We start from the raw sequence: 20,056 nt of genomic DNA, 5'->3' as shown, positions 1-20,056 counted from the left end.
AGACACCTGGCCTTCAGATGGTTTTGTTTCCTTGTAGACAAGGTGAAGCCAAAAAGCTCTCACACATGCAGCACTCAATGAAAGAGGCTCTGATAAAATCCAGAGCCTCTAGGTGCCACTGCATGCAATAACAGCTCAAATAAACACAAAAATAAACCCCAGTGTCCTCACTTTCAGAATATTTATACCTCCATCTACATACACAGCACATTCTTTTACCAAAATGTTTATGCCTGGCAAAGCACCTGAGACAACAGAATAAGAGTGCTACCCAAAGCAGAGATTGCAGCTTCCTGGCATTAGCCCCACTCCATTCCTTTCATTCCAAGCCCTGCAGACAGTCACATTGCACTGCTGCTCTTTATGGCACAGGATCTGGTGGCACCATTTGAATGTGTCTTCCCACATCGTTCCTGGCTGGCTTCCCAGCTCCCAGATGACTCAAGGACTGACAGATGCAGGGCATAACCTTTGTTCCAGAAACTGCTTATGTGCATCTCTGAGGCTGAAAAGGGAGAAAGAAAAAGAAAACACACTCTTTTAAAGTATTACCCTTGATTGTTAAAGTGAGAGTCTAAAAATGATAGGATGAAACAGAGGACAGGGATTTGGAAAGGAAATAAATGAAGACAAGAGTACAAGTCTTAGGCACAGGCAATTGCCTGAGTCAGCAGGACAACAGTCCAACACATGGACAGGGCCATGCTGTCACTTTATTGATGCTTAAATGCAGCATTACCAGCTTTGCCCGTATTTCCCTGCTGCTCAGTTTTGTCTGCTTTGCCAGCAAGCCTTGAGCCTGCTGTGATAAACTGGGCCAGAAGAACAAACCAGGGGAAAGTTATCCACATGATATTGACTGGCTGGGACAGAAGGGGCTTTGCCACCTTCCCCAGAACTTGCTGAGCACCCCACTGTGATCGTGCTCACAGGGGTCTCAGGATGAGGGAAGAGATGAGGATCTGACTCCATGTTTCAGAAGGCTTGATTTATTATTTTATGATACATATTACAATAAAACTATACTAAAAGAATAGAAGAAAGGATTTCATCAGAAGGCTAACTAAGAATAGAATAGGAAGGAATGATAACAAAGATTTGTGGCTTGGACTCTCTGTCCGAGCCAGCTCACTGTGATTGGCCATTAATTAGAAACAACCAACATGAGACCAGTCACAGATCCACCTGTTGCATTCCACAGCAGCAGATAATCAATGTTTACATTTTGTTCCTGAGGCCTCTCAGCTTCTCAGGGGGAAAAATCCTAAGGAAAGGATTTTTCATAAAAGATGTCTGCGACACCCCACCTCCAGATCACAGCGTGCAGGTGGTCCTGCCACACACAAAGGATCAGCTGGGAGACAGAAAATTTACATTAATGCTGTCTCCTCCATTCTTAATCTCTGAAAAATATCTTCCCAATGGGGCTGTGCAGCCAGACTGTCCCCTAGCCACAGTGCCGAGGAGCCTGCTATCAAATAAAACATTCCCCAGGATCTATCGGGGAAGCTCCACAGGGATTACTCATAGTCAGGCATGTTAAAAACTTTGTCTCAGTTCCCTCTGTTCCTGCTGCCTCCTTCACTGTGACAAACCTTTTTTACAGCATCCCAGAGGGCAGATGTCATTGTACATCCCCCTTTCTCTCAGAGACTGCTCTGCTGTAGCAGGGCACAATCCAACCCCACAACCTGTGCTGGGCAGAGCCTTCAAACACATCCCTTGGCTGAAAGCAGCCCAGCAAAGCTCTCCAGCAAATCTCTGGCAGCACCACCCCATTGCCATCAGACCTGTCACTGTGTGGCAGTGACACCACACAAAGCTGCTCCTCAGACTGTGGCAGAGGTTTTACCTGGGCAGCACTGGCCAGCACCAACCACCCCATTGCTCCAGGTGGGATAGACACCAACATCCCCAGCTGCAGGGAGAAACAAACTGAGGCCTGAGTGATGAAATGAACTTTGTTAATGAGGGCAGGATGCAGGAGAGTCCTGTCCTGCTGCACAATAAAAAGAGAAGCCTGAGGAGCCACTGTTATCTGCAGTCCTTGGCTCTCTGGAGACATTAAGCAAAGCTCATGGCCATGCAGCAGATTTGGTATTGCTCAAGTCACTTAGTCAGCTCTAGGCTATGGCCTGGAATTTCAAAACCAGCCATTCCACACCCACGTCATGGCATTGAGTGAAGGTTTGTGACATCTCAATGAGAATAATTGTCATAATGTGTGTGTGACTGTGGTTTCCCTTTCCTCAGGTAATTTGCTGCTCCTTTGAACTCTGTCTAGGTCAGGGAGAGAGCCTTGTGAGAGACAACTGCTCACTTTGAAAATGCAAAAAGGTTTATTAAACCTTGACAAAAATAAAACAAAGGACTATATAAGGAAAAAGCTGCAGCACTGGGAACTGCCCCTTGTAGATCCCACATGGCTGGTTCATCTTCAAGATGGATGCTCAGTCTTTTATACCACTGGGGTTCCATCAGCCAGCCCTGGCCCTCCCAAGGTCTGTCACTCAGCTCTTCTGTGCCATTTATCAGTGGAGATGCTTTCTTGTCACTGGATTGGAGGTCAGGTGTTGCCATGCTGCCCCCCTGAGCACCCCCAAGCTTTTCCATTCCCCACTGCCCCATGCCAGGGACACCTGTGCAGCTTCTTTGTACCTGTCCTGGACAGCCCAGGCTGTGTGATGGCAACAATACAGGGGGAAAGGGAACTGTGGGGAGAACAGAGGGCATCTAAACTACAATAACAGAACTGTACAGCACTAAAGCTTTTCTTAATATCCACACAATAGTTATCCCTTAATTGTGATAGCCAATCATCTCATTATCCATCTATAACAGCCTCAATCACAGCCCTTACTCCGTTTATTGCCGTATCTCTTACAGGCAGAGAACTCCTACCACACTCATTTTACCAATGTAAAAATAGCACTTTTCCTCTAGGTGTCTCAGAAAAAAAAATATATATTTACTTTGAATTACCCTACAGGACCAAATACATCACCTTCCACTTCTCTATTGTCAAAAATGATGCTAGAGTGAAAAATAAGAAAAAACCAAAAAAAAAAAAAAAAAAAAAAAAAAAAGCTACTGGAAGAAGATACAAACAAAGCTGCAATGAAATGCGGTTTTACAGCACGCAGTTCACTCTTTCCAAGCTCTCTCTGCCGGGGCTGGCACCGGGCGGGCCCGGCCGTGCCGTTCCAGCGAGGGGACACGCGGTGGCACTGTGGCCTCTCGCTCCTCCGAGCGCTTCTCCCGGCCAGAACGAGTTGGCTTCTTCCCTTTCCCTCGGCGGGATCACCAAATTTAACCAGAGGGAGGAGGATACGTGTAAAAAAATTCCTGCTCTTCCTGACTAGCCGGTACTTATGTTAAAAATAGGTTAGAAATTGTTGTAAAATAGTTGATAATTGTTAAACATGTTAGTTTGGTTGTTATATTGTAAAAGGAGTTAAAAGAGTAGTTATAAGAAATATGGTACTCAATGAACCATAATACACCTAAGCAAAGTGCAGCAACCCCCAGTGAAACGAGCCAGCCTGTAATGGCTGCAATGGGCCAATCCAGTGCCTTAAACCTTGAAGTATCCAAAAAAGAAACCAATCCAAAGGGACAAAAAACAGGATAAAAAGGGGCTTCTGACCCACTGAATCTGTGCCGTTCCCCTGGGACATCTGGGACATCCCCAGCCCCAGCGCCGGCGCTGCAGCATCCTCGGCGGGAGCGCTCCTGCTCAGCCTGGGCCCTCTTTGCTTCAGGTATTTCTTTTTCTTGTAATAAACCCTGAAATCACTTTAGTACCGGGAGCCTGCTCTCATTTTTAACACTTAGATACAACACCTTCAGCCACAGGATCCAAAACAAAAATGGGGGGAAAACCAAACCACTTTCTGTGTGGTCCTGGAGATTAACACACACTGTTTCTGGGTGTATTGAAGATGCTGTTCCACATTTAAATGAACACATCAGTGTTCATACTCACACCCATTTTTTCCTGCAGCTGAAAATCAGCTGTTTCCAGGGCACAAACCCAGATGGTTCCGTAAGTCCTAACAGAGAGAGAGAGAGAGAGAAGGGGAATGGGAAGGAAAAAAAGGAGTAAATGAAAGAATCACCACAACTTTCATATAAATATCACTTGCTGATGGAGAAAGGTTTTGTGGTTTTGGCCAAGCACATCTGGTAAGAATAAGAAGTATGTCTTATAAAAAAAGTTAGGTTTCCTGATCTGCTTGACTGCATCGGACACTGGGCTGAAAGCAAATGTTTTTATATGGTGTTTCACATCCCTCCATCAGGACTTGCATTGTAATTAATTCTCTTTTTCAAAAATTTAATGAGCAAACATGCATCACAAGTTGCAGTCTTTTAGGGATAATCCCAGCTATGTTGTTTCCTCCCTGCAAAAGACACTGCTGAAGTATTTCACTCTCAAAAGACTTGGGGCTTTTATTTTTAATTCAGTCGAGATGGGATATTAATCCAAAATGAATCCACTTCAAGGAATTGATGGGGCAATCAGTTACATGATATTTGTTTATTTCCTTCAGCTAAGAAAAAACCTTAATTCATTTCTATTTCAGATCTTGGCTAAGCATTTTCTGAATTGCTGTGCAGGCAAAATTCTTTCTTTCTCCTCTCTCCCCCTGCCCCCAACTTCCCAGTCAGCACTCCTAGTTAAAAGGAGAGAAATCTATCTCTATTTAAATATTTTAAAGCCCAGAGCAAACTGCTATTTCTTTTGCCACAGATCTCATGAGCACAAATAAATGCACATACTTGCTAAATAAAGTTAATAACAATCCAACAGAGGTGATGCCACTGTGCCAAGAGCTTGCAAACCACTCTGTGCTGTCAGCAGCATGTGAGGACGCTGCCTGCAAGAATATTTTCTAAATATTAAATCCATTTCAGGTGCATTAGTTTGTGTTAAACCAAATTGGTTCTGACTATAAAAACCATCTAGAATTCGTGTTTGTGCTGGAGTTCAGGAATGGAGAAGAGGGCAGGGAAAAGGAGGAGGGGAGGAAATGTTTCACATTTTTTAGACTATTTCTAATCTCCTCACTCATACTGCCTGAGAATGAAGTATCTATTGTTTACTGGAAATGCTTTTGTGACTGTCTGCATGTCAGCGAAGGGTCTAACATAGCTTCTGACATAGTTTACATTCCTTTCTAGCTGTGATGTGTCTTCCCCATTGTTTTTCCTACCCTATCCCGTCCGTTCTTTCTTTATTCTACCCTTGCACTTTTCTGCTACAATTATTTCCTGTCCATCCCAATTCTGCCCATATTCATCAGGAGTGTATGACTGACTGATGACATGAACACAGCTTTATTAAGAGGTCAGGGTGCAAGTTAGTCCTGTCCTACTGCACAAGAAAAAGAGCTGTATGCCTGAGGAGCCTCTGTTATCTGCCATTCTGCCACATATCTCCAATTTCCTCCTCTCTACAAATTCCTGCTCCTCTTTCCCAGCTGGTTCCCCCCTCCACCCCACCATCTCCAGCCTTTCTGCACAAAAATATTTTTTTCCCCTGTTCATAAGGAAAGGAGTGTGTCACTCATTTATTTTCCCTCAACCAGTGAAACTATTCTCATGTATCACTCATGACCTCTCTCTCCCGTGGGTGCCACATTAGAACAAAGGGGAGTGACTTTAATTCAGAGAAGGGCCAGAGCTGCCTCCCCCTTTTAATGAAATAACAGAAGAGAAACAAAGAGTAAAAATCAAGGGTAAAAGGATTCTGAACTCAGAAGTGCAGAGCCAGTTCTTCCTCTCCATCCTGATTTTTGTGAGAAGGTGCCCAGTTTCTTATGTTGCAGTATAGCCTAAGTGAAAAATCACCCCAGCTCCTCCCCAGCCATATGTACCCCCACTGTTGTCTGAAATTTGGTAAAAAACAAGCTTTAGCAGCTCATTTTGAGTCCCAGCATGTCTCTGAAATAGCAATACATGAAGTTGAAAGCCACATTAGTTATCATTTGCTTTTAAGAATCAACAAGTTTTCTGTTGAAATATCTACATCTAGTTTGGTGGAATTTGGGATTTTTTTAAATTGGACAACCCTAGATCGCCTTGTTCTTTTTCTAAAACCTGCATTTTCCATTCTCCAAGTTCCCTTGCTCCTCCTCCTTTGAACCCACCATGAGTAAATCCAAGCTGTGTCCTGAGATGGTGTGAGAATTTCACCCTTCCTCCAGCAGACTTCAGGGGGCAAAACCCGCTCAAGACAGCAGGGGCAGAGCCAGCCGGGGTTTTTCCAAGTTTTAACTGAGCATTTCCCTCATCACCTCTTTACAACCAAACGGAGAGAAGGCAGCTGTAACTCATCTCTCTGCAATCCCTTAGGGCAGCCTGGAAAAAACCCAGACAGCAGCAAAACCTCCCAGACCAGCAGCCCTACAACCACTCCCGCCTGAAAGTTTGGTCTGCACAGCACGGACCACCGCGCTTACAGCATCTTCTATTTCCAGGCTGAAACTTATGTACAAAATGTGTAAAGGCACAAGAACATAGAATGACCTGATATGTACCGTCATGCAAAGCATCTGTGAGGGACAGCACATATTTGTATGTTTAAAATGGGTCCGTGTGTTTGTTCACGGGGAGGGGTGTGTGTGCCACGGGAATCTGGTGTCCTGGCGGGTTCGACACAAAGACACACAAAAACAGAAACACAAACACACACACATACAAACACAAACACGCAAACACACATGCAAACACACACACACACAAATAGAAACACACACACAAACACACAAGCAAATAGAAACACACAAACACTCACAGAAATAGAAACACACACAAACACACAAATACACACTCATAAAAACTCACACAAACACACAAACATACACAAATAGAAACACACATGCAAATACACACTCACACAAACGCACACACACACTCAAAAACACACACACACACACACTCACACAAATAGAAACACACACACACACACACAAACACACACGCACACAAACACGCACGATCGAAGCCCCGGGAGCTCAGCCCCGGCCGCTCCGGGACTGCCCCGGCGGGAGGACGGGCACAGGCGGCGCTTCCCGGAGGCGGCGGCCGCTCCCCGCTGGCCGGGGCTGGGCTGGGCTGCGCCGGGGAGCGCTGTGCCAGGCTGGGCTGTGCCGGGCTGGGCTGTGCCGGGCAGCCCCGCCGGACCCTTTCCTCCCGTAGGCAGGGCAGGGGAGCGGAATAGCGGCGCGGGCCGAGCAGGGCAGGGCAGGGCCGGTCCCGGCAGGCCGGGGCGGGGCGGGCAGGGGGCCGTGCCTGGCACCTGTGCGGCGGGCGGGGCGCGCCTCGGTCCCGGCGCTCGGGAAGCGGCGGAGGCGCAACAGGTCCGCGGAGCCGAGCCGAGCCAAGCCGAGCCGAGTCGTGCCGTGCCGTGCCGTGCCCATGGCCCGAGCAGGGCCCGAGCAGGGCTACATCCGCACCGTGCTGGGCCAACAGATCCTGGGCGAGCTGGACAGCTCCAGCCTGGCGCTGCCCTCCGAGGAGCGGCTGAAGCTGTCGGGAGATCGCGCCGGGGAGGAGAAGGCGCTGCGGATCCAGCGGCAAGTCCAGCAGACGCTGGCCAGGAAGAGCCGGGGCTCGCTGTACAATGGTGAGTGCCCGCCCGGGGCGGGAGAGGGGACCCGGGACATGGCTCCGGGATGGGACCCAGCTGGCCCCGCGGCTTCCCGGCCCTGGGGCGTGCGGATTGCTCGGGCATTAAATCAAAATCGCGGCTCTATCGCCTGTTCTTTCAGTCTTTTCCCACTCAGGAGTTTCTCCCTCCCAACCCCGCCGTGCTCGGTGTGTGCCGGGGCCGCTCCAGGCTCTCCACTGCCCGAGACGGGAACCGAGCTGAAATTCTGTGCGAAATTCCCCTAATCCAACAGCCCCTTCATGTGCTTATTTTAATGCCTTTAGCTCTACCCACTGCTCCTGTTTGTGAAGTAAAATAGGAGGAATCATAGGAAAAGTTTTGCCTGGTTTAACCGTGAAATTAAAAAAAAAAAAAAAAAGTTTGGAAAAGTAACTCTAGGAAAGGCATGAATGGGGAGCACAAAACGATAACGCTATCAGACATTATTTACCCAGCTCTTTGACATGCGTGCTGCAAATTGACGTCAATCATCCCTCGCTTCCCAGATCTCGTAGCCAGGAGGCCAAACCCGTCGGGAAATCAGGAAACCCGCGGCCACACCTTGTGCCCCAGGCAGAGCCCGACCACGGCCCCACGCACCGCAGGGTCGCTGCCAGCTGCTGGGGTTAAAGGCAGGATGCCCCAGGGGTTTAGTCTTAACTATTCCTCAAAACTTTATATACCATGGAAATTTAATTTTGCTTTTAAATGGGAAGATATGGCTGACTCGCAGGCCACATACCTGTTGCTCCATTGTCTTTAACGAAGTTGTCACCTTTCATTTGCTAAAAGCTGTGAGACAAAAGTCTTCACTTCATCTCTCAAAACTTCACTCATCTATCTTAAGAGAGGGGCAGACAAATATTTTCTTGTTCTTTGTCTGGCCTCTATTTTTAAACACAACTCATGGCAAAAATGGGCATATTCTGCTTGTAGAAATCAGTTGTACAAATCACATAAATGGGTGTGTGATGGGTGTGTAATGTGCACACCCAAACATGCAAGTCCTTAGCTTGGCTTCTGTCATTTAAATACCTATTCTAAACACTTTTAGGGTAGCTTAATTTCTTTTTCTCTCAACAGAGAGCCTGCAAAAAGCTTTTTAAGGGTAGTTTATGTTACAGTGTAGTGAACCTGAGCTCATGCCTCTAAACCATGCATAAACCACTATGAAAACAGAGTTCCCCTGCTCCCAAGTCATCCTGGCGTCTCTGGAGTACATTAACAGACCTGATGTATCTGGGGATAGTTATCTTGGTTTGCTTTAAAGGTCAAGTATTTGATGCCCTTGCATTTCTGAGACACCAAAGCTTTTAATCTTCAGGATAAGGGGTGGAAAGTGGCATGTCTGTAGCATGTCTTGTTCATGCAAAAAAATGAACTTTTCTTCTTTCAAACTTATTTTTATGGGCGAGTTGCTGTACAATTTTTTGTCCCACTGTAAAACTCAGAAAAAAATAATGAAAACTGAAATTAATTTATACATATGTATAATACATGTATATATATACATATATATATATATATATAATGTGAATCATAGCCAGTCTTGCATTTAACATGTTGACTTTCCTGAAAAATATACATAAACTTGCACGTGTGTCCCAATGTGCTTTCTATACAGACTTGCTCAAAAATTGACCATGCTTTCAGAAACACTAGAATTCTGATGTGTAGGGAACTTTTTAAACATATGCTCCTTTTTTACATGCAAAAGCACCCCATTCTGTGAATTACAGCCCTTTTCTGGCTACATTCAATTAAGGTTCTTACATTGTTTTCAGTTTCATGGAGGATTACACAGATTTAGAGGGAGCAGAAGCTCCCCTGTGACGGAACTGGACTGTCTGCAGGAGTATTTCAGACTCTGCTCAGCAGGGCACTTGGTGCATACCAAGCCACAGTGTTCACATGCATGGCTAAAATTAGCCAAGCACACAACCACTGGGTGTGAAAAATCAGTGGTAGGAACAGTTCTTGCCCAGTGTCATCAGTGCACACCCATTTTCTGCTGACTCTGCTCTGACTGTACTCTACTGAAACTCTGAAGCCACAAGAAGCAATTTGTCAGCCAGAATAATTTCTCCCTAGAGTTTCAAATTAGAGGTGTCTGCTTAGCCTTCAGCACTACTTTTATATGGAACTTTTTCTTTTCCTCCTACCCCCATATATTTGTTGTTTCATGCCCTTTCCCCCCTTTTGGAAGATGTGTTTCTTTCTGATAATAGAAATCCAGTAATCTCCAGATTTGAGGATTCCACCTGCTGCCAAAGGAATGAAGTTACCTATGTGCTCAACTCTTTTCAAGATGTTGTCAAGCATTGTTAATAGCTTTTCAAGCAGTTCAACAGCAGCTGCACCTTGTCCAGTTTACCCACTGCTGAGCCTTTATAAATTAAATCACTGCACTTAAAAGTTTTGAACAGCTAAAGCAGTCATATCAAATTTCTGGATGCCGTTTAGGAATGGAAGTACACTGGTAGGTAGTTCCACCTCATCAAAGTAAAAGTGGCATTTGGAATCAGAGATTTTAATGACTGGTGTTTTGTTGCCCATGCTGCTTTTATTTCATGTACATTTTAGGAATCTTTTAAACTTCATTCTGTTTATGAGTCCATTTGCCTCTCCTCTTGTTCCTTTTGGATTTTGATTGGCTCTTTAAGGGATCCTTATCAGGATGTAAATCAGAATGCTTTATCTGACTGTAAAAAATGAGGGCAGAATTAAGTAATCTATCACACAAAACCAAATGGCCTGATGAACTGCTGTCTGTGGACTGATTCTTTTTCTAACAAGTTTTATAAACACAGTGTGTTTATTAAAAACCAAACAAACAAAAAAATAAAAGTAGAATTAAATCTTATGTGATTTATTTCCAAATAAAAAACCAGCATCAGATAGAAGACAATGGAAATCAGAGACTTATTTATTCCTCACATTTGATAATTTCTAAAATTCCTAGTATTTTCTTGTTACAGTTGCTTTTAGGGACTCTGCACTTTTCTGTCCTTAGCTTTCTATTTTGCAGAATGCTGGCATGCTAACTGTTCCACAGTAAGTTTCTATCTTTCTGGGATAAGGAAGTAGAAAAAATATCTGTGTTGACTTTCAATTTTTGTTGGTGTTGTTACATTCCTCTGCTTTCTGAGCCAGAAGAAATCTTTTTGTTAAATTTGAACCTTTGTGTGAATGTCCTAACCAACACAAAATGTTAGAAAAACTCCTCTGGGACCAGGCACGTGCTGGCAGAGTGATGAAGGAGCACCATCAGAAGGAAGGCTCTTTGATCTGGAGATGAAGGGATTCGGTGATAGTTTTGATATGCCATCATTAAATGTCATCATCTCAGTCCATCCTGAGTGCTGAAGTACAGAAAGGGATGGGAGGGTGCCAGTCTGGAGGAGGTGACCACCCAGGTGCCCTGAGCAGGAGCGGGCAGTGAGCTCTGGGCAGGGTGTGTGACAGTCCCTCAGGTCCTGTTACACTGATTTTTACAGCTACAGCTGCATTGATCACTGCACTGAGGTGTTCAAAGCCAAAATTTGGCTTTCATGTTATCCATTCAGATATGAAAACTCACATCAGAGAGTTCCCCCTGTCTGTGATTTAAGGGGGATTTGATACACCCAGCCCCTTAGTGGAGATAATTGTGTTTTTCATCTTCCAGATATCTTAGAGATGCCTCTTGTCATTATTGCTTCTGAAAGCAAAGCAGACATTAGGGTGGTCTGTCTGCAGCCACAGGCAGTGATTGCTGGGGAGAAATTCCCAAAGCCTTGGGAGGTGTTGGGCTTGTCACCTCCCAAGGTGTCCCAAGGGGGACAAAGGGAACTTTGAGAAGAGCCTCTCTGGAGAAAGATGGGATTTCTGCTGTCATCTGTACATCCTGCTGTCTCCTGATACTGGAATTATTTTTTCTGCTCTCAGAATTTTCTTGTAACTGTTGCAGCATCAGGTGACCTCTGCCCAGTTTTTATTTTAGGCTGGAGAAGAGCAGAGGGGTTCAGTTTTCCTCCTCCGCTGACCCCATCCAAGGTGTTCCTCAGCTGTTTTAGTTCACTCTGACAGCAGAGGGATAGCTGATAAGCAGTTCCACTCCGTTGCCCACACATGGGTGTCTGATGCTGTCTGAGGTGCCTGGGTTGTCCAAAATACCCTTATGGGTTGACAGACATGATGCAGGGCCTGCAGCAAATCCATTTTTTCCCTGACTGGCTGCTGGAAATCAAGAGTGGTGTCCTATGGCCTCTCAAACAGTGTTTGTCCCCTGTGAGTGAGTGTCTGAATCATGGGCTTATTTCCTGAGGAGAGAGTTTTTGGGAGACTTAAAACACTGAGAACCACAGTCAGAGAGTATTAGTCCTAACAGTAATAATAATATAGAACATAAGTAATAATAAGTAATAATAATATAATATAAGTAATAATAATATAAGTAGTAATAATATAATATAAACCACTGAGAACCACAGTGAGAGTGTACTGGTCCTAACAGCAAAAAAGGAACATAATATAAATTTTAAAACCAATAATTCTCGGCTTTTTAAAATCAAAGAACAAAACATTGCACTGGGTGTGTAAAGTTTTTGAAGTACAGTGAAAATAAGCTGAGGGAAGCCTGATCAGGTCACCTGTTCTGCATCTCATAACTCTTGGAAAGGCACAGCACTTCAGTTCCCACTTTCTCCTTTACCACACTGACTTTTGGCACAAGTAACCAGCACACAGTAAAAACCATGCCTTTCATGTCTGCCTAATAAATCTACAGGTAAAAGGCCAGCAGAATAACTTGCTGATGTGATAAGAGCAAGCAAGACACAACTGCAAAGTGAAATTCCATAGGTTGACAAGTACTGTGTTTGTCTCTGCAAGAGAAAAATTTTTATTGATGGATAATTTCACAGGGTAAAAAAAGGGGACTGCTTGAAAGATAACTGCACGGTACAATTTTGATTTACTGTATTTTGTTTTTCTAAGAGGGAACTATAAGATATGTAGTTTATCCTCAGCCATTTAATGGACAGCTTTGTTATTTTTAACTTGTCCTCTTTTTTGTATTTTTATTTTCAATAAAAACAAGCTTAGAGTTATCTAAAATATGCAAAAATTACTTGCTGAAAGGGCCTTTTGTGCCCTAAGTAGATAACTGAGAATACTTTCTCACTAAATACAGTAAACAGGAAAAAAATACAAACTGTAAAGAAACAGAAATTTATGGGTATTTATATTTCATGATTCATTGTATGAAAGTCCTTTAATATGCAGCAGTGAAGAAAGTAAATCTTTAAAAAGCCAGGACTTAGCTGAGATGGGCTCTTACTGGGCACCTGAAATGGTACATTTCTGTGGGAATTATGTGACACAAATGAGACATCCATATAAATCTGTAGATTTGGGATATTGGTGCACATTTCTGTGAATTTTTTGCAGTACAAGAGAACAATTTACTCCTGCCTCTTTCTCATGTGCTCAGGTAACCCTTGGACTATGGTAACCTTGTAATGTCAGGAAGGAATTATTACAATCCAGATCATGAGCCTGACCAAGCTGACCACTCTCATGACACAAAGTTACTGTGAATGTGTCCTAACAAACACCTCAAACATGTTTAAATCTGCCAAAATGAGAGAATTGGAAAGTATGATTATACAAGCAAAATAATTGCAATTAGGCCTCAGATTATCACATTCTGCCATTATATTGTATTGTATTTTACTGTATTTGGGATACACAAATTTGATCTTCAGCAGTTTGGGCAAGTCAGCAATTGTTTCTTTAGATTTCTTCTCTGTAGTACCTCAGGTAATATTTGCTGTTTTGAAAATTGATGGCCAGTTAACTTCTTTATTGACCACTGTTGCCTGTTCAGCCTAGTAGGGCAATTTATGACTGATCTGAGGTCCTGCTTTCAGCTTCTGTTTCACCTCTTTAAACCTGTGTTAATTACACTCCTATGTGCAGATTCTTGTAGTAGCATGGGAATCCCATAAATAATTATTTCTGATTAATAATTAATATCTGTTGCTTTTAAAAGTTTCATTAATAGAAGCACTCACTCTTTGAAAATGAAAAGAGTGAAAAAAAGGAACAGCCCGAAGGTTTTGTGGGCCTGTTTGGGGTTTTACTGGAAGAAATAACCACAGTATGCTGCTCTGTTTTCAGAGCTGGGTCATGGAAAAAAAGAGAGCAGATAACCAGAGAAGATGTGGATCTTTGATATTATTTGTAGGGTTAGTGAATCTTCCAGGTGCAGATTTGAAGTGCCACTGGACAACCCAACTTCACAGCACCATGAACCGCAGAGTTTGTTCAGACTCTTTGGTGGAGCACTGAGATCAGTGAGGCATTATTTGCTCCAGTACATTGTCATTAAATTGGCACCTGAGGGAGAGGAAACAGCAGCAGCTGAGGCAGACAGCTGTGAAATAAAGAGTCTGTTCTCAGTGTGTGCAGCTTGTTTACAACTGTACATGGTGCAATCTGCATCTCTAGCGTGCGCAGTAACAGACACAGACATCAACCTGTGTTTCTCAGCTCCAGTCTACAGCTGCAATATTTTTATCTCTTGTGTACACAGTCAGCCATGGTAAACCATGCATTTTTATATTTGCATGTACATTCAAAGTGGTTACAGTGAAAAATAAGTGTTCTTAGTTCAGTGATGCTGTTTCTCAGCTCTTAATCAGTTTGTTATCTGGGATATTTAAAGTATCAGCTTGCTTTGTTGAAACATTTTTCGCAGCTGCAGGAGTCACTGGACTCCTAAAAGCTAAAAATAACTCTTAAGCAAAGTACACAGGGAACTGAAAAAAATGGCTTGTATCCTTGGGAAAATGCAAATATCCCTCCATCATTTCCCTGTTCAATTTTCAGTTTACATAAATGTCAGTGCTGACTGCCACCAGTATTATGTATCATCCTTTATAAAAATGCCATGTTTTGGTAAGATCTTGCTAATATTAGTTTTTGTTTCCAGGCAGCCTGCACCGTGCATCCAGTGTACCAGAGCGTGTCTACAACATGGGCATCACTGAGAATGATTCTGCACCAAGGTCTCCCTACAGCTTCTCATATTACCAGGCAAGCCAGGTGAGGAAAGGAAGACAATGAGTAGAAATGAAAATAGTATCACAAACATAGTTTATTCACTTTGTTGCCACAAATAAATAGTATTTAGATGGTGTTACAAGGTTTGTTTGCTTGTTTGTTTTCTTCTTAAAGCCTGATTTTTATAAAATTAGGGTTTTACAATGAAATCTCTTCATGTTCTCCCTTCCTTCCAATGACTTCAGTAGCCAAATTCAAGCCAATGATACAGATGGGCTGTTTGCAGTCCTGTTGGGTTTGTGAGAATTGGCATCAGGGTAGAAAATGAAAAATCATATTTACACTGCACTGAGGCAAAGGCTGTGACAAGCCAGATCTTCATCCCTGTCACAAGACAGTGTCTCAGTCAGCACATCTGTACCTCAGGGTGGCCAGAGCCAGTCTGCCCAGGCAAACAGAACTAAGCATCCAAAACCAAAGGAAAACAGATTGCTTTAACTTCACAAATACTTTAGTTTTCACAGTGAAGAGTGGTTCCTTATAATTTTCAATACTCCTGTTGTAACCTGTGTTATCATTATAAGGATTCCAGCAGCACAGTCCTGGCAGTACAATGGTGTTTCCAAACCATGTAATCATAAATTCTCTTTTTATTTTGACCAGCTTTTCTCGGGGTCATGGCCTGAATGCTGAGATAAATAATTGGTTTTCTGCAGGGTTTTTGACACAACTCACAATTGGTTTTGGACTGATTTGGAGGAGCAACTGGGAAATTAACACAGCTCGATAGCAATGCTCCTGCACAATCAATTCAGTAAACTGAAAGCATTTTGGCTTGAGAACAGAAACATTTATTTGGTAAATAACTGTGTATGAAGGGGGCAATTATTTCCTAATTTTAGACTACTCAGGAATGGTGTTTTGTCATTAAAAGCAATAGCCTAGCTTTTGACCAGGCAGTGAAGCAGTTCTGGCTCTGTACAGGGAGGGACAGAAGCATTTACCTAAACACATTTCATTCTTTGTCCTCCCACCTGTCCTGCAGTCCCTAATATTTGACCTGAATTCTTTCCTTCCAGAAGACAGCAACAAGAGGAAAGCTGGAGGTGACATAGAAATCACAAGAAAGTAATACAGTTTACCAGGCAGGGGCTGGGGAGAAAAGAGAAAAAAGCATAAAAGCTGGGAAAAGCCACAAGGTCTAGTACTTCACAAAAAATGTTAATTGTCCCCAAACAACAGATAAAGATATCCTTGCATAACTTCTGTAAAATAAACAGATATATCCAATGATCTTTGCCTGAGCCTGCTAGTTTCTATAACCTTTACTCCTTTTGTGAGTCATCTATCACCCTCAGGATCTCCTCAACAATGAAATAAAGAGAATTCAGTCTGGCATCTATCTGCTAAGCACTGTTTCTTCAGTTAAAAGCTTGTGTAAACTTCTCAGTTTACCTTAAAAAATGCCTGTAATATTTCTAAACTTTAACACAATGTGGAGATATGGAGCTTTCTTTTATGGTTGTATGCCCCTATGCTTACTGATTTTTCAAAAAATTGGTCCATGACTCTTGTATTTCAAGATCAGATAGTGTCCCAAGTTGATTTCGTTCTGGATGGTTTTGAATGGAGTATGCAAGAAAAAAGTGTAAGAATCAAGAGGCCTCAAATGGTACCTAAAAGTACCAAAAATCTTGAAGATATATTTTACAAAGAAAGGTTGACTGCAGTGGATTTGTTTGGTTTAGAAAAGAGAAAGTTTTAAAGCCAGATTATGATCTAATACAGTCTCTCCTCATCAGGTATAGGAAGAAAAAATAATCTAAAATTGCAACTGTAGAATTAGGGAAGTTGTTGAGATGGTGAAATGGTTTCTTGGAATGTTATACAGTCTCCTTAATTTTTAAGAGACTAAACAAACAGAGAAGGAACCATCTTTTTCTAGATCCTACCACAAATGAACACAAGTGCTAAATAACTTTATATTAATAAGGTTATTGCCAATATCAAAATATTTTAGTATAATTTTTTTATATCTGATTGATTAATTTTCTTCTGTCATTAGACAGCCTTGAATTTAGCTTTAGTAGCAGATGTTGGTGTTAATCCCCAAGGAATTTCAACAGAAGAATCTCCATTAATAATCAAACTGTTCATTACCTGGCTTAATTATGCAACTGGTTTGAGCTGATGACAGAAGACGGGATGCTTAGCCTTTGTCTCCTGATGTTTAGACTGTACTTCTTCCTGCCTCCCTGAGGGAGGTACCAAGAAGTGTGGCAGAATCCCATTTGCTGCACAATTTTGGAAATGTTGACATGTTTTTTTGTGATTCTGAGAGCAGACCGTAGAATTTTTGCCTTTACTTTGTTTGATTTGGTTTCTCTTGGTTTGGGTTGTCTTGATTTGGTTTCTCTGCTGTTAATCCTAATTTAGCTTTAGTAGCAGATGTTGGTGTTAATCCCCAAGGAGTTTCAACAGAAGAATCTCCATTAATAATCAAACTGTTCATTACCTGCCTTAATTGACTTATGCAGCTGTTTTAATTTCATGACAAAAGACAGGATGCTTAGCCTTTGCCTCCTGATGTTTAGACTGTACTTCTTCCTGCCTCCATGAGGGAGGTACCAAGAAGTGCAACTGGTGCACAATTTTGGCAACGTTCACGTATTTTTTTGTGATTCTGAGAGCAGACTGTAGAATTTTGGCCTTTACTTTGTTTGATTCAGTTTCTCTTGGTTTGGTTTGTCTTGGTTTGGTTTCTCTGCTGCTAATCCTAAGTGCTGTGACCTTACTGTGGCTCCTGTTGTTTCGTGCCCCCTGGAGCAGGTTGGCTCCCCATCCTCTTACACCAACGGCTGGGGAACAAGGATTGCCTACAGGACGATGGAGGAGAGAGCTCAAAGGCAGCCTCTGAAGAGACTGGAGGTTTCACCCCAGCGAAACCCAGACAGGTTGGCCTACATACCCAAGGATTATTTCTACGATGGGGGGATCTCAGCTGGGCTGTCCCTGAGGCACGGAGGAGATGTCCTGAGGTGCAGCGGGACCGTGCCGCCGCGCTACGCGCGCTCCGAGATCGTGGGGTACAGCCTCCACAACTCCGTGCACAGGGGCCGCTCCTTCAAGGGACGCTCCCGCCTGGGGACTGCCAGTGATGCTCTCCTGGACGGTGCCTACCCCAGCCCCGCTGTCCCTCTGCACCACCAGCCTGGCAACAGCCGCAGCATGAGCAACCTCCTGGAGAAGGAGAACTACCTGGCCTCGGAGAGCGCCGTGGGACAAGTGCGGTCCCCGGCCGCGTCCCGCTTGTCGCAGAACAGGCACTCTGTGAGGTCCAGCTTCTACCAAACCGCCTTCAGAAACACCCAGAGCAGGAGGGAGGTTTCCCAGCCAGCTTCCATAGGCAGTGTCACTGCAGAAACGGATGGGAAGAGGATGCCAGTGACGGCTGCCGTGGCCGCAGCGGGGAGGAATGGGTTCCTGCAGAGCGAGCAAGCGACCCTCAATGGATCTCAGCTGGGGTAAGCACAGTAAAGTGTTGCAATCATATTTCTAAAGTCCTGTACGTTCTCAGTGATATTTCTCATGGGCATCTCCTCCCAGCACAGACTTCTTCCTCTGCTTGTTGCTTCTTCTTAGTCAGAGCTTTTCCTAAACTCTCCCTGACTGGAAAGCCCCACTCCCTTTTATCCTAGTTGCCTTCATGAGCCACAGCTTCTGCCCAATTGAGGACTTCGCAGCTGTAGTCCATTTAGAACAACTAGGATTGGGGCACAGCCACTTACACAATACAGATATTTACTGGGACTCCTACTATAGTGAAGGACCTGCTTTGGCTCTGGGCTCTCACAGCTGACAAAACATGCTTGTTAGAAAGTCAACTGATAGCCTTTGGTTCCTGAAATATCAATGCAGAGGAGGCAGAAAGTAGATTTGCTTTTAAAAAGCCACATCCAGTGCAACAGAGGAAAGAGGAGAAAAAAGTGTATGTACAGTCTGAGGTGTACACCTCCTGCTGAAGTTTGGAACACCCTTTTGCCAAGAGTTAACTTTATCAGGAGACGTGAAACAGCACTGAGTAATTTACTGCCTAAATCACAATACACAATTGGCAAATGTGCTCACAAGAACCCATACAATACCAGCACTGTTCTCATAGGAACAGGTCAGAAAAGTACCAGTGGGACATTTTGGCAATTGACAATTTCCAGTTAAAAATCCTCCATGGTTTCAAGGACACCTCTTAGTTTTTACAAACTTTATCAGGAGATGTGAAACAGTCACTGAGTAATTTACAGCCTAAGTTACAATACACAAAATTGCATTGGCAAATGTTGTGCTCACAAGAGGCCATACGATATCAGCACTGGTTCTCATGGGAACAGGTCAGAAAAGAACCAGTTTGATATTTTGGCAATTGACAATTTCCAGTGAAAATCCTCCTTGGTTTCAAGGACATTTATAGGTCCTCTTAGTTTTTATAAACTTTATCAGGAGACATGAAAGAGTCACTGAGTAATACACAAAATCATATTGGCAAATGTTGTGCTCACAAGAGCCCATACGATATCAGCACTGGTTCTCATGGGAACAGGTCAGAAAAGTAGCAGTGGGACAGCTTTTGGCAGATTGACAATTTCCAGTTAAAAATCCTCCATGGTTTCAAGGACACCTCTTAGTTTTTATAAACTTCAAGTAAAATACAGGCAGAATTTTTTCTGTAGCACCATCCCTTCCTAGAACAAATACAAACTGCTCTGAATCACAGGACCCCATAGCTTCCCACCACCATGAGATCCTGCATGCTCTGAGGGAGTTAACTTAATTTGAAACTCTGTTAGCTCCATGACAAAAAGTCCCAAATCTGGCCCAGACTTCATGAAAATCGTTTAAAATACTGGAAAGGTTTTTTTGGGTTTTTTCCCAAAATTACTTCCCCCACAAAAAATTCCTTTCCAGAGATTTCAGAATGTTTAAAATCTCTTCCATTTTCAAAAGAGAAATTGTATTATTTCTGAATTTCCTCTCAGGAGTGAATATCTTCTAATTTTAAAATAATTTTGAATGTTTCCAGAGCTGTTACATTTCAGTGGACAGAACAAGCCACTTGGTATACAGGAGAAGGTTGCATGTTTATTCTGGTTTTTGCTGTTGTTTCAGAATTCAAATAGGGATCCTAAAATTTCTGCTGAGTTAATGGTACTGTAATTTACAACAGCATTATTAAGACATGGCTTTTTCCTCGTAACTCGGTAGCTGTTAAGTTCATTTTTCTGAAGACCTTTCTTCTTTTTCTGAGTTTCTTTCTCTGTGAGAAAAGGCATCACCTCATATCACTGCCATGTGCAGATT

At 43.2% G+C, this 20,056-nt stretch overlaps 1 protein-coding gene across 2 annotated transcripts in view; it reads left to right on the top strand.

Moving 5' to 3' along the window:
- The first annotated feature begins 7,301 nt into the window (after positions 1 to 7,301).
- The window catches only part of PKP2 (plakophilin 2), a 40,798-nt gene continuing 28,043 nt past the window's right edge, over positions 7,302 to 20,056 (top strand). The window contains exons 1-3 of one of the 2 annotated variants that reach the window (XM_064737765.1): positions 7,302 to 7,630; positions 14,631 to 14,743; positions 17,531 to 18,225. In XM_064737765.1, the coding sequence (XP_064593835.1) occupies positions 7,423 to 7,630; positions 14,631 to 14,743; positions 17,531 to 18,225 (1,016 nt within the window). In that variant the 5' untranslated portion in view covers positions 7,302 to 7,422. The remainder of the gene's footprint in view (positions 7,631 to 14,630; positions 14,744 to 17,530; positions 18,226 to 20,056) is intronic. The other variant, XM_064737757.1, reaches the window with a different exon arrangement.

This window comes from Zonotrichia leucophrys, chromosome 1A, assembly GCF_028769735.1.
Source record: "Zonotrichia leucophrys gambelii isolate GWCS_2022_RI chromosome 1A, RI_Zleu_2.0, whole genome shotgun sequence".
Lineage (NCBI taxonomy): Eukaryota > Metazoa > Chordata > Aves > Passeriformes > Passerellidae > Zonotrichia > Zonotrichia leucophrys.
Note: the sequence above shows the minus strand (reverse complement) of the source record. Positions and strands in the feature narration are given on the sequence as shown.